Source organism: Ochotona curzoniae, unplaced genomic scaffold (genome assembly GCF_017591425.1).
Source record: "Ochotona curzoniae isolate NIBS_2020 unplaced genomic scaffold, NIBS_Ocur_1.0 scaffold_2587, whole genome shotgun sequence".
Classification (NCBI taxonomy): Eukaryota; Metazoa; Chordata; class Mammalia; order Lagomorpha; family Ochotonidae; genus Ochotona; species Ochotona curzoniae.
The window spans coordinates 5,251,936-5,265,603 of NW_024467096.1; the positions used below are offsets into that span (position 1 = coordinate 5,251,936).

The following is a 13,668-nucleotide window of genomic DNA, read 5'->3' on the forward strand; positions in this document are numbered from 1 at the left end:
CTGCTAATGTGCTTGTGAGAAGCAAAAGCCAACCCAGGTGGCTGGAATCCTAGATCCACATGGGAAAACCAGATGGAGCTCTTAGCTCCTCACCCAGCCACAGTCATTGCAACCATCTGGGGAGTGAACCAGCCGATGGAAGGTTTCTGTTTCTCTTTCTCTCTCTCTCTGAAACTCTGCCTTTCAAACAAATAAATGAATCTTTAAACAACAACAAGAAAATGGAAGGAGCTATGAATTAAGCAACATGGTACTCTAAAAGCAGGGACCGACACCCCAGTTGATGGTCGGCAAGGTAACATTCCTATAATCACAAGGAACTGAATTTTGCCACCGACACAGAGCCTGAAAAGCAGAGTCTCCTAGTCGAGGCCGGCCAATACTCTTTGGCAACAGAAGACTCTAAGCAGGGGGTCTGCCCAGGCATCTTTGCCATAGAATTGCTTAAAGCTCTGAATTTGTAACAGAAACAATGAAAAATCTACACGTTAAGTAAGTAAAAAGTTAGTTTTTATTGTGACGGTTTCTGCTAAATCCTTCACTTATGATGGAGTCAGGAGATGAGGGGGACAGGAAATAAAACCTAGGCCCACCCAAGGGGAGAAAATGTAACAAACTCATGCATGATGCCTGGATCTCAAAAATTTAATTATCAGTACAAAGACGCATGGCAACTAAAAAGCCATTTTGAAATAAATGTCAAAGCGTATCAAATTTAACTAAAGCTCAACGAATGAGGAGGTAAGACTATCAAAGGCTAAGTTACGAGATTTCTTTTATTATTCTTCCTACATTTTCTTTATTCCATCTTCACTTTGGTCCCTGAGATAACTTTAATATTCATGCAAGTGTAAATAAAAAGCTATGTCTGGTGCCTTGTGTGGTAGCCTAGTGGCTAAAGTTCTGGCCTTGCATTGCACCAGCATCCCATATGGGAGTCAGTTTGTAACCCAGCTGCTGTACTTCTCATCCAGCACCTTGCTTGTGTCCTGGGAAAAGTCCAGAGTCTTGGGACCCTACCTCCGTGTGGGAGATCCAGAGAAAGCTTCTGACTCTTGGCTTCAGATCAGCTGAGCTTTGGCCACTTGGGGAGTGAACCAGTGGATGGAAGATCTTTTTCTCTGTCTCTCCTTCACTCTGTAAATCTGACTTTCCAATAAAAATAAATAAATCTTAAAAAAAAAAAAAAAGCTATGGGGGCCCAGTGGCGTGGCCTAGCAGCTAAAGTCCTCGCCTTGAACGTGCCAGGATCCCATATGGGCACCGCTTTGAATCCCGGCAGCTCCACTTCCCATCCAGCTCCCTGCTTGTGGCCTGGGACAGCAGGCGAGGACGGCCCAATGCTTTGGGACCCTGCACCCGTGTGGGAAACCTGGAAGAAGCTCCTGGATCCTGGCTTCGGATCTGCATAGCATCGGCCGTTGCGCTCACTTGGGGAGTGAATCATTGGACGGAAGATCTTTCTCTCTGTCTCTCCTCCTCTCTGTACATTTGACTTTCCAATAAATAAATAAACCTTTTAAAAAAAAAGCTATGTCTGATAGAGGCTGGCACTGTGACTGAGTGGTATAAGCTGTCACAGGCAATGCTGGAGGCCATTTCATGTCCTGCCTTCTCCATTTATAATCCATTTTCCTGCTAATGGCCCAAGAAGGTAGTAGAAGATGGCCTAAGTGCTTGAGCTCCTGTACCATATGGGAGATTCAAAAGAAGCTCCTGGCTCCTGGATTTAGCCTGGCCAAGCCCTGGCCAATGTAGAATAATGGAATGAATCCGCTGATGGAAGATCTCTTGATCTCTCCCTCCAGCTTTTTAATTTTTTTTTTCCCCAAGACTTATTTTCCTCTGAAAGGCATATTTTACAGAGAGAGGAGAGATAAAGAAAGTCTTCCATCCACTGGTTCACTCCCTAATTGGTCAAATGACAAGAACTGAGCTGATCTGAACTTTGAAGCCAGGAATTTCTTCCAGGTATCCCATGTGGGTGCCAGCAGCTCAAGGACTGGGTGATTCTTTGTTGCTTTCTCAGGTCCTAAAACAGAAAGCTGGATTGGAAGTGGGAGCAGCTAGGACATGAACTTAGGCGCAAACAGGATGCCAGCGCCACAGGGAATAGGATTAGCTTGTTGTGCCACTGCAGATCCCTTTCTCTGTTAACTCTATCAAAATAAATAAATGAGCAATAAAAATAGTACCAGTTGTGTATGACACGTTCTGTGCATAAATAAATTTCTACTTAAAAACAGGCATATAAAGTCTACTATTTTAAGACTTCATATAAACAAAGAGTGAAGAATCAAAGACTGGAAATTTTTCAACTACCATGACAAGATTTATGAGAAGAAACTTTTGAGAAGCAGGGCTCTAGATGGTCGAGTTAATTTTAGAAATATTCTTAGAGGTACCTACTAGTAATAATGGAAATATATTAATTGAGGTGGGAATAAATATATACATCTCTACTATCCAGCCAAAAGTTTAAACTAAAAAAAAAATAAAAGGATTACTGATTAAAACCCTTTTTGTATGAATCTACATTATTATGACTACAAAATCTCACTGCTATTAAGTACACTCAAATCAATTAATTTATAATAGTCTATGTGATTTGAATCTAGAATCAATAAATTACTTTTGCCTCTTTTATGAGCACAAAAGCACATTATTCAGTTTTAATATATGGATCCAAAACACATCACATCGAAACATTCTCATCATACACAGAACTTCACCAAACCATATTTATTTCATCTCTCATCATTGGGCTTTAAGACAGAAATAAGTAGAATTAGTTTTTCACACCTGTTTTGATATGAGTATCTTCTTACGTCTTCTGTTTTTTGAAGCTCCCTAATTGCTACTGGTTTTATTGGTGAACCCTAAACCAAAAAAGCAGAAATAAATCAACTTAACATAGGAATCCATGACTGTGATTACACAGTTTACTCAACCTAACAGAGATGTGCAGAATACACTAATAAATACTTTAACAGACTCTTCAAATGTGAATTTTTGTTTAAAAGTATTACCGATTATTATTACTGCTTTGATAAACATGATCACAATCTACACTGTTTTTAGATTTCCTTCTTACTATATTATATAAATTGTAGTAACCAAATACAGTGATGCGTACTCAAAAAAATGAAGGGTTGGAAAGGAAGTGAGAGGTCATCTAGTACAGGACAGAAATTCCTACCAGCTTTATCCTAACAATTGTTTAGTTTCTCTTGAAGATTTCTAATAAGCTGCAACTCACTTGGGCAGAATGCATTTCTCTACTTCTCTGCTACCACAAATTGTCTGTTTTCTTAGCCGCACAAACAATTCTGGGTATAATTATGGGAAATCAACACAAAAGTAATTTTTATTTTCACTAAAATACAGTATTAATTTAAAAGGAAAACTGGCAATTTTTTAGCAAACTGAAAAGATCATTTCAAGAAGCATTACTAAGAAAAGTGAAACTGACTTAAATGAAATGGGATATAAAAGTGTAAATTAACTACAATGGCTTAAAGGTTATAACAATACATATTTGTGAAATTAAATCTATGGAACCTATGCAATTTTATTTCAAAACCAGAAAAAACAATCAAAGTGGGTATTTCTTTTTCTTTTTTTTAAAGATGGGTTAGAGAAGGAGAGACAGAGATAAAGAACATCCATCCACTAATTCACTCTCCAAGTGGCCGCAAAGCTCAGCTGTACCTTTCTGTCTTCTCTTCCCCCATTCCTTCCGCCATTCTTTCACACAAACAAAAATATGAGCATGAGAATTCAGCTATAATTCTGGAATCATGAGTAGAGAATAATTATTCTGATTTTAGTGACAATGCTATTTTTTAAATAAATATCTGCCCTAGAATGTTATATAGTTCAAGTCTTGGCTGCCCCACTTCTGATACAGCTTCCTGCTAATATACCTGGGAAACCAGCAAAGTATAGTCCAAGTTCTTGGGCCCTTGTACCCATTTGGGAGACCTGGAAGCAGCTTTGGCCTCCGGGCTTCAGCCAGGCCCACTTCGACCCATTGCAGCCATTTGGGGTGTGAACCACTGAATGGAAGATCATTCTCTCTGTCTTTCCTCTCTCTGTCACTCTGCCTTCCAAGTATATAAACAATTAAGAAAAGAAACAACAATAACCAAAAAACCCAAGGAACCAAAAAAAACCCATGACACAATGAATGAGACAGTAATTTAATTTAAAAAATGAGTATTAAATCATGCCTATTTAAGAAGTTTTTAAAATATATAGTTTTGAAATATCTCATATATATTATGCCAACTTTTAAAAAATCAGTATTTTAAAAACTCAATTATTTAATTTTATATACTGTTCTGAAACATGAGATAATATCTCTTCACCTGTTGAAGCATTTAAAGTAATATGGGTGAGTACTTTGTGCAGCATTCATACAGTCATATAAACTATCAGATACAATGGGCAGCTGGAATTAGAAAACACACTACAGAAGAGCCAACATAATTATATTACAGAGACGGCACTGAAATTCTTCACAGTACTCCGACAGGCTTTTTGACTTTTAGTAGTGCTACCTATCTATACCACCTCACCAACCGTCCAATGATCAAAAAGACTACAAGAAAAAGGAATCCTTTAAATTTTAAAACATGCCACTTTTAGATTTATTTCAAAGTAGTTTTGGCCTTTGTTCAAATAGGGAAGTTTTGTCCTAAATCACAAGGAGCAGCATCAGTCAGAAGGTACATTTATTACAATCCTTGGGCAGTGGGACTCTGGTCACTTTTAATCAACTTAGATACAAGAGTGTCCTCTGAACACCAACAAAAAAATTCTGCATTCGGGGGCCTTCAGATAAAAAAGCCAAAGCACATATATTTTTAAATAAAGATAGTTTCCTTCTACATGTGCCACTTGAAGTGATTACTGTAGAAGGCTAAATATATCGTGCTCCAAAAAGCCTCTACGCATTTCTCAAATAACCCCGGCGGAGTCTGGGAACAACTCCAGATGGAGCGTCACGCACTGCAGTGGAGCCGTTTCTTGGTGCTGACCTGACTGAAGAACGCGCTTCTGCCCGAGACCTTGGGGAACTGCCCGAGGTCCCGCAGTGGGCTGAATGCTCACTTGTTTTCTGAGACAAACTAATGCTCACTAGAAGAGAAACCCAAGAATTTTAACAGCAAACAATTCCTATTCTGTGTGGCTTAGCATACAAGCGCCAACAGAATTAAATGTCTTAGAAAAGAATCTATGGTTAAGTTGTATGATACCTCAAAAGCCAATTTTTCGGGTTTATTTTCTGATTAACTGCTGACTGAACTATGGTTTACAAGCTAGTAATAATAAAAAAGAAACAACAACAAGGAAAAGCATCACATTCCTTTGTATTTTCTTCACAGGCTGGGGGTTACTTTTAGGACTTTATTTCTTCTTCAAAATTCTGAAATTTGTCTTTTTATCTGAAAATAAACCTAAACCCTACTTAACACTAATATTTTTCTGAGTAAAAGAAAGTAAAAGAGTAAAAAATTGAAAAATTCAAGACTGAAATCACAAGTGAACATGATAAAACAAGTAGGCCTAAACCATCAAACGACGCATCTGATGGAAACATATACTATCACCGATTGCTTTTGACTAGAGGAGAGCAACATAGAGCGGAGTACTACCTCATGAGAGATACGCCGTTGTTCGATATATGCCATGAACTGTGAACTGAGGCTGTCTGAGTCCAGGCCCTTGGGCTGTCTCACCTCACCCTCCTCTTCCTCTGCAGCACAGCTGTCAATGTAGTCAATCTGATCCAGATCATGCTCCACTGTGCAGCACACACACCAGAGAAAAAAGTCAAGTTAGGACAGCTAATGCAAGATTTTTGCTTATTATATTCTCTTCTTTCCCTGACATTTTCTATTCTGAAACTGAATGGAAGGCTAAGAAGTTTCAATTACATAAGCCTTTATTGTTTAGTCCATGCCCAATTGCCAAAACAAGACTCCAGAAAACTACTCTAAAGAATGCAGGAAATGATTAAAATTACTGAAATACAGAACTCTAACATTTCTTTTTTTTTTTTTTTACTTACTGTTTTAAACAAGTCAGCCTGAGTTTTTGAGATAGATTAAACTTTAAACATTAGAAGCATCTTTCAATGTTTTAGATTTGGAGCTTCAGAATATCTCATTGAGAAGCTGGGATTCAAAAAACCTAACATGGGCAACTGAAAAGAAAGCAAAAGGCAATAAATGCAACTTGGAAAGAAACAGCTACTGGCTACAGTAAAGAAGAAATAGCTACTGGTTACTCTCTGAATGCAACTGTTGCCAATAAAGCTTTTGGCTCATATTTAAGTTGCCCATGATCAGAACAAAGATTTTCCCATGTAGAAAATTATTAATTAGAAGCCAATGTTGTAAGTACTTTGCAGCATCTGTAAGAGAACCATTTGAGGATTTTTTTTTCTTGTCAAAATGCTGCATGACAAGAAATACAATAAATAAGAATTAGCCACACCACTGTTTCACCTCTAAGTTTGGGGCTACCCCATTATTTTTAAGTTTAGTAGAAGTAAATATTCATTAGCTAGTTAGCTAAATGGCACAGAACAGAAACTTGCTGTTGAACATGGTCTCTCCACACAAGTGCTAAAAACATGGCCATGTGATTTCTGCATTGAGATGCACCAAAAATGTAAAATATCCAATAAATTTTGAAGACATCATATAGAAAAAGCACAGAGGGACCAGCGTTGTGGTGCAGTGGTTTAAGTCGCTGCTGACAATGCCAGCATCCCCCTTTGGAGTGCTGGATCAAGTTCTAGCTACTGCATTACCAATTAAACTCCCTCTAATGATTTTTTGTGTATCTCAACGCAGAAGTCACATTTCCAGTGCTAGATAACTGTACGTGACTAGTAGCTATCATTTTGGAAAACACAGATCTAGACTGTTATCTAGTGGGAAATATATCTCATCTGAGAACAAAATTTAAAATTACTGAAATGAGAATGGAATGGTGATAAGTATTTAAAAACAACATATAGAAAATGAAGATAGCAAACCATTTAAATCACCATCCTTCTCAGAAAATATCTGAGTGGCAAATCAAACTCTTTTCTTGTTTATAATTGACTCAGAAAATATAAACAACACAAAAGTTTAAACAATTGGTAACAAAAACTAAAGCAATAAGGAATATCATGCTCAAATCCAGAGTCTGTTTCACACCTTAGGTCTTGTGCCCAGCAGGTGAAGTGGCTGCTTGGGATGTCTAATTTGTAAAGCCCAGTCCCCACTAATCTATTTCCAACCCAGCTCCCTGCCAAAGGCCTGGGAAAGCTTCAAATGACAGCCCCAGTGCTTGGTCTCGAGTCACTCAAAAGGGAGACCTGGAGGGAGCTACTGCCTCTTCGTGTCAGCCTGGCCCTGCCCAAATTGTTGCAGCCATTTTGGAAGAGAAACAATTCATAGAAGATCTCTCTCTCTCTGCTTTCAAATAAATAAATCTTAAGACATCAAATAACGACCATAGGGAAACTTAAAAGAGGATAAAGGAGAGAAGGGAGTGGGGGGGGGGGGTGCAGGCAGCACCATGGTGTAATAAGCTAATCCTCCACTTCGTGGCACTGGCATCCACTTCAGATCCATTTCCCTGCTAACAGCTTGGAAAACAGTGAAAGACGGCCCAAAGCCCTTGGGTTCCTGTACCCATGTAGGATATCTGGAAGAAGTTCCAGGTTCCTAGCTTCAAACTGGTCCAGCTCCAGCCACTGCAGTTACCTGGGGAGTGAATGAGTAGAAGGAAGATCTCTCTATCTCTCCTTCTCTTTTAATTCTACCTTTCAAATAAACCTTTTCTTTTTTTTAAAGGAAGAACGATACTTTAAAAGAAGATTGTGGTTAAATCAAGATGAACAAAGCTCTGTTTCTGGCGAACTGTCCCTATAAAGTTTCTTCCCAAAGTATAAACAAAAGAAAGCATTATATATATATATATATATACACATTTTTTTAAAAGATTTATTTTATTTTATTGGAAAGGCGGATATACAGAGAGCAGAGACAGAGAGGAAGATCTTCCGTCCAATGATTCACTCCCCAAGTGAGCGCAACGGCCGATACTATGCCGATCCGAAGCCAGGAGCCTCTTCCGGGTCTCCCGCACAGGTGCAGGGTCCCAAAGCTTTGGGCTGTCCTGGACTGCTTTCCCGGGCCACAGGCAGGGAGCTGGATGGGAAGTGGGGCTGCTGGGATAGAACCGGCGCCCATATGGGATCCCGGGTGTGCAAGGCGAGGACTTTAACCACTGCGCCACCGCGCCAGGCCCGAAAGCATTATATTTTAAATACAAGACTGGAAACAAACTAAATTCTCATCCCAATAGAAACCAATCGGTTTTTCATCCATACATGAAAAGATGTCATTAAAGGATGAGTAAAGCTACTAAAGACACACAAAAAAGGACATGTAAAACAGACTACTTTAAGGAGTCCAAGTGATTAGAACCTTCCGATAGCATCAGAATTCTGTTTACCTCCACCATTTGTTACTACCAAGCTGCTATGATTCTCCTGGTACTGGCTTTCTCTTCTTAGCCTCTGCTCTTTAGTAATCTCTGCTACTCGAAGAGGCAGGTCTGAAAATTCATCTGTAGGCTTAAAAAAAATAGCAGAGATATTTAAGAAAACATAATCTCCAATTTTAGACACAAGCATTTCAAGTATGGGCATGACATAAACATGTGTTTGAGAAGAGAGCAAATTCTCTGGTGATAGCTGTACAACAATGTGAACATGGTTTTTCCTGGAAAGGGGATCTTTATTCATTTATTTCAAAGTCAGAGTTGCACAGAAAGAGGAGAGGGGATGGAGGGAGAGAGAGAGATAAAGAAATCAAGTCCCATTAAAACATTTTCAATTTTCATCATCTTATTTTCTCTTATGCAGGAGGTACAATACCTGGAACAGGAGAAACACTTACTTCATTCCCTGACCATCTTTTATCACCACTGTCCACACTGTTGAACCCGGAATCTAGAGCTCCGTATGAGTGACTTGAGTACAATTCTTCATGGCTGCCAAAAAGAAACTTCCACCTGTTACTGCACAGTATATAATTTAAAAACCAACATTTAAAGAGACTAGTACTGTAGCACAGTGGGTGAAGTCACCAACTAAATGGTAGCATCTCACATGGGCTCCAGTTCACATCCTGGCAGCTCCACTTACGATCTACTCCGTGCAAATCCCCTGGGAAAGCAGCTGAGTATGGTTCAAGTATTTGGGGTCCTGCTACTTGCATGGAGATTTGAAGCTCCTGGTTCCTGCCATGGCCTGGCTCAGACCTGGCCACTGAGATCACTGAGGGAGTGAACCAGTGGATGGAAGGTGGATGTTTCTCTCCACCCTACTCCCTGTAACTCTTCCAAATTTGAAATAAACCAGATAAAAGTGTCCAGCTTCCAGAAAGGGAAGAAAATACTACCGTTCTACAGCTCTTATTTCATCTATGTCTCCACTGATTCCCCCCAATACCACACTCAACTGTTTTCACTTTAAAAATATTTATTTTCTCAAGAAAATTAAAAGTAGGGAAGCTCCTGTTTGCCCATTTACCAGTCCTTACCCCCACCTGCCAGCTCACAGCCAATATGCTTGGAAAGCAACAGCAGATGGTCCAAGTTACTTGACACCTCCTGTACGGGTAGCAGGGTTCCAAACACTTGCATCACCCTCACTGCTTTCCAGGCACACTAGCAGGGAGTTGGATCAGAAGTGAGGCATCTGATACCTGGACCTGCTTTCATGTGGGAGGCCAGCACAGCAGGTGGTGGTTTTACTTGCTACACTACAGCACCTGCCCTAAACTGCTATGGTTTTAGAATTGTAATTATTTTAAACATCTTATCAGAATTATGAAGAACAGCATTTAGATATTAAAGAATGTAACAGTCACAGCTTTAAAAAATGATGAGACATATTAATAACTCTACAGCCCCCACATGGCCCTTTCACAATGAATCTTTCTCTCAAAGTTAAACACTAAAGATTTTGATATGCCTATGTTTTAGAATTTACAAATCTTTTTTCACAGTAATTGTTGTAAATACATGTCTGTTTTTATAAATTCTACCCAGAGAAATTGTTAATCTGTTCAACTATGGATCTAAGAGGCAAGCTCATTAACTCTGAGCTTTTAAGCAAAATTTGACAGATTCCAAATGAAGGCCTAGGGGGCATTCTCTTAGTCCATGGGTGTTACTGTATCTTCACTGGGCCCTCTATCTGGCCTGCCTTGAGGCCCACGATTTAATTTCTATTACTTAAGGTTGTCTCAGATGGTTTGTACTGCCAAGTAGATGACCTAATGAGTCATGTGTTATGGAGCTAAGGGATTCACAGACCAAAAGATACTGAAGTGACGTTAATAGCAAAAACTCCAACCTCTTCAACTCCCTGTGAGAAAAATGAAGTCCAAAAAGCATTAATGATTTGCCTGATGTCACAAAGCTCATGACCAGCAGAGCTAAGGTGAATATTCAAGTTACTTGGAGCATTGGCATTCAACTGGGGGCCAGGGCACACTGGCCATGTTTGTTACACCACGAAGATGCCACTGACACTTGGAGGAAAAGCCCAGAGACGCTATTCAAATTCTTTATACAGGACAATCTCTCAAAACACAGTCATCCAGCCTAAAACATGGACTGTGCCAAGGTTGTTAGGTTGTGACTCAGACCTACACTTGACCAGACCTATGTAATCAACCTTATACTTAACACAAACATGTGGAGAGTAACTACTAACACAGGATATTTCTTTTTAATCAAACATTCAAGTAAACTTAGAGGTGTAGTTTGTTCCCTGTGAGAAAGACTGGCATCCAAAAGGAAAAAAAGATATACTCACCAGGAGCCAAAACCCAAGGGTCTCCTATCATAATCAGGTAGATCAGGAGCAATCTTACAAGCTTGTATATTCAGGTACTTAAAGATGTGGATTTTGCCTTTTATACATATCTAAAGAAAGCAATACAGAAATACAGATAAATCACTACCAATCTAAAATATGTTTTTTTTCAGAGTAAGCTTTTTATACAACATAAATTAATCAAAGACATTTCTATCAAGTATGTACAATAAAACTAATAACCTCATTATGAAAAACATTTGGACCAGCGTTATTTAAGTATTTTAATTGGTACATTTATATAAGTTTATATTTTCTGGTCACTACTGAGTTTTAGTAACACACAACTAATTTATGATTACACTATTAAAATACCACAGAAGCTTGTCACACTCATTAGCAATGTAATCAGAAATATAAAGCATGTATCCTCAACAAATCACATTGGTAACTTTCATCTTTAGGAATATAACCACCATATACAATTATGCTTTCATTCTGTTTTCTGTAAGACAGAACAGGAAATGATGAAATATGAAAGTTACAAAAGAAAAATTCTTTAAGTTTATGAGACTGTACTGTTATGAAGTTTAGTCACAGGTTTTCATAGTTACATAAAGATTACTACAGACTTGCAAAAAATCTTCAATGGAGTTTTAAAAAAAGCTCTGGTGAAAATAAGGATTGGCAAAGTAAGCTATAGGATGTCTAGAATCTATACATAAGACCTCCTTATAATTACTTTATTACTAAACAGTTTATTTCAGTCACTGATAAATAAATGACCAAACAGGCTAAATGAGGAACTATTCTATAACATAGAAAGGCACAAGAACAACAATTAGAAGAAATGCACTGATAACCCTCATTGCGAAGCTTGAGACCATTTATGTTAAATAGGGCTGGCCTGGCCTTGTGGTGCGGTGAATTAAGCCACCAGCCTGAGTGATAATTATTCATGTCCTAGCTGCTCTACTTCTCCCTGCTGATGTACCTGGAAAGGCAGAGAAAAGATGGCACAAGAGCTTGGGAACCTATACCCAAAGTTCCATCCTCCTGGTCTTCACTGCAGCCATTTAGGGAGTGAATCAGTGGATGGAAGGGCTCTCACTCACCTTTTCTCCCTCTCCTTCCCTTTATCCATCCACCTCACCCTATAACTTTGCCTTTCAAACAAATAAATAAATCTTGAAATGAAAAAAAAAAAAAACTTACGTTATATATATTCAAATTTTATCAGAAAGTAAAATTGAGAAAGAATTCCCCAACTTCCAAAACACGCAAATTTAATACCGAGAGAAACAGTTCTGGAATCATCATCTATCTTCCATCCCACTTACTCAAAGAATGTTTTTGAATTTACCTTGAAAGAACTAAACGTCCAATAGGCAGATAACAAAGCATACTTAAATTTTAAATTCATCTTTATTAAGAAAAACCCAGAATGGACCCTCACTCTGACTCACCTGTGCAGGAGGCGACTGCAGTGGATTGTTGTCTAGGGTTATCATCTGCAGATGCCGCAGGTTCCGGTAACACACAGGGATTGTTGTAATTTTATTGCACGAGAAGTCCAACCGTATCAAAGGCAACTCTGCCAGTTCTATGTAGAGGCAAAAGAGAAATGAACAAATAGTATTTTAAAATCAAACAATTCAAATTTCTCTTTAAATATGGTGGGGTATTTGCTTTCATTTTCTTAATGATCAACTGATGCGATAAGGTAGTATTAACAAAATTTAGCTACCTGCAGATATGAAAACTAACAAAAGGCAAGCAGTTTACTATTCTTCTTCTGCTCATCCCCTGCCTCTCAGGAAGTCTCAGAAGCTGGAGAGTTTGGTGCCAGAAAGGTGAGGCTAACAGAGGAATGAGAGGACGGTCTACTCAAGAAGCAGTTGGATGCCCAGTCCTTAACCCCAGCTTACTCAGGTGGAGCCCCGTCTGTGGTCCGAATCAACTAGATTCTCCAGGGAAACGCAATCAAAAAGGTCCTGAGTTCAGTGACTCCAAGTACAATGGGAAGGCACAATGAGTTGTTACTTGAAAAGAAACATCAGAGGAGTGTTGTGATGCTGCATGCTAAACTATCACCTGAGATGCTGGCATGCCATGTAAGTACAGGTATGAATCCTGGCTATTCTACTTCTGATTCAGCTCCCTGCTGCTGTGCCAGATGAAAGCAGCAGAAGATGGCCTTTGCCACCCACATGGGAGATCCATTTGGAGTGTCAAGCTCCTGGTTTCAACCACTACGGCCATTTGAAGAGTGAAACAGCAGCTGGAAGATCTCTGTGTATTTCCCCTTAATTCTACCATCCAAATAAATATCAAAAATTTAAAAATAAATATCATAGACTCAATCATAGAGGTCTAACATTCAATTTAACATCCATTTCAGAAATAGAATGGAGAAATCAAAAGGGAGGAAATGACCAAACATAGATATAAGCAAAGTTCCCTGAACGAGAAAATGAACCTTTAGTTTGTTCCTTTACAGCTGAAACTTTATCCAGCATACTGAATTAAAACTGATCCTTTGACACATCATTGGAAAATTTCAGAGTAACAGGAAAAAAAAAATCAAGAGAGAAACCTGGTAACAAACAAGGAACTGGGATTAGGTGTGGCATCATATTGTAAATCACTGATTTTTTTAAATACTGGAAGCAAAAAAAAAAGATGGAGAAATCCCCCCCCCCAAAAAAAAGGGTTCCTCAACCAAGAATCAATTGCTGGGGTCTGTGTGGTGGATGTGGAGGACACGAAGG

At 38.9% G+C, this 13,668-nt stretch overlaps 1 protein-coding gene across 5 annotated transcripts in view; it reads right to left on the reverse strand.

The window, feature by feature from the left end:
• Positions 1-13,668, reverse strand: part of LOC121171358 (DISP complex protein LRCH3-like) — a 90,706-nt gene that overhangs the window by 31,655 nt on the left and 45,383 nt on the right. For all 5 annotated transcript variants that reach the window (XM_041003054.1, XM_041003055.1, XM_041003052.1 and 2 more), the window contains exons 5-10: positions 12,364-12,500; positions 10,898-11,007; positions 8,970-9,063; positions 8,524-8,644; positions 5,661-5,809; positions 2,803-2,879 (exon numbers count right to left, since the gene is read on the reverse strand). In XM_041003054.1, the coding sequence (XP_040858988.1) occupies positions 2,803-2,879; positions 5,661-5,809; positions 8,524-8,644; positions 8,970-9,063; positions 10,898-11,007; positions 12,364-12,500 (688 nt within the window). The remainder of the gene's footprint in view (positions 1-2,802; positions 2,880-5,660; positions 5,810-8,523; positions 8,645-8,969; positions 9,064-10,897; positions 11,008-12,363; positions 12,501-13,668) is intronic.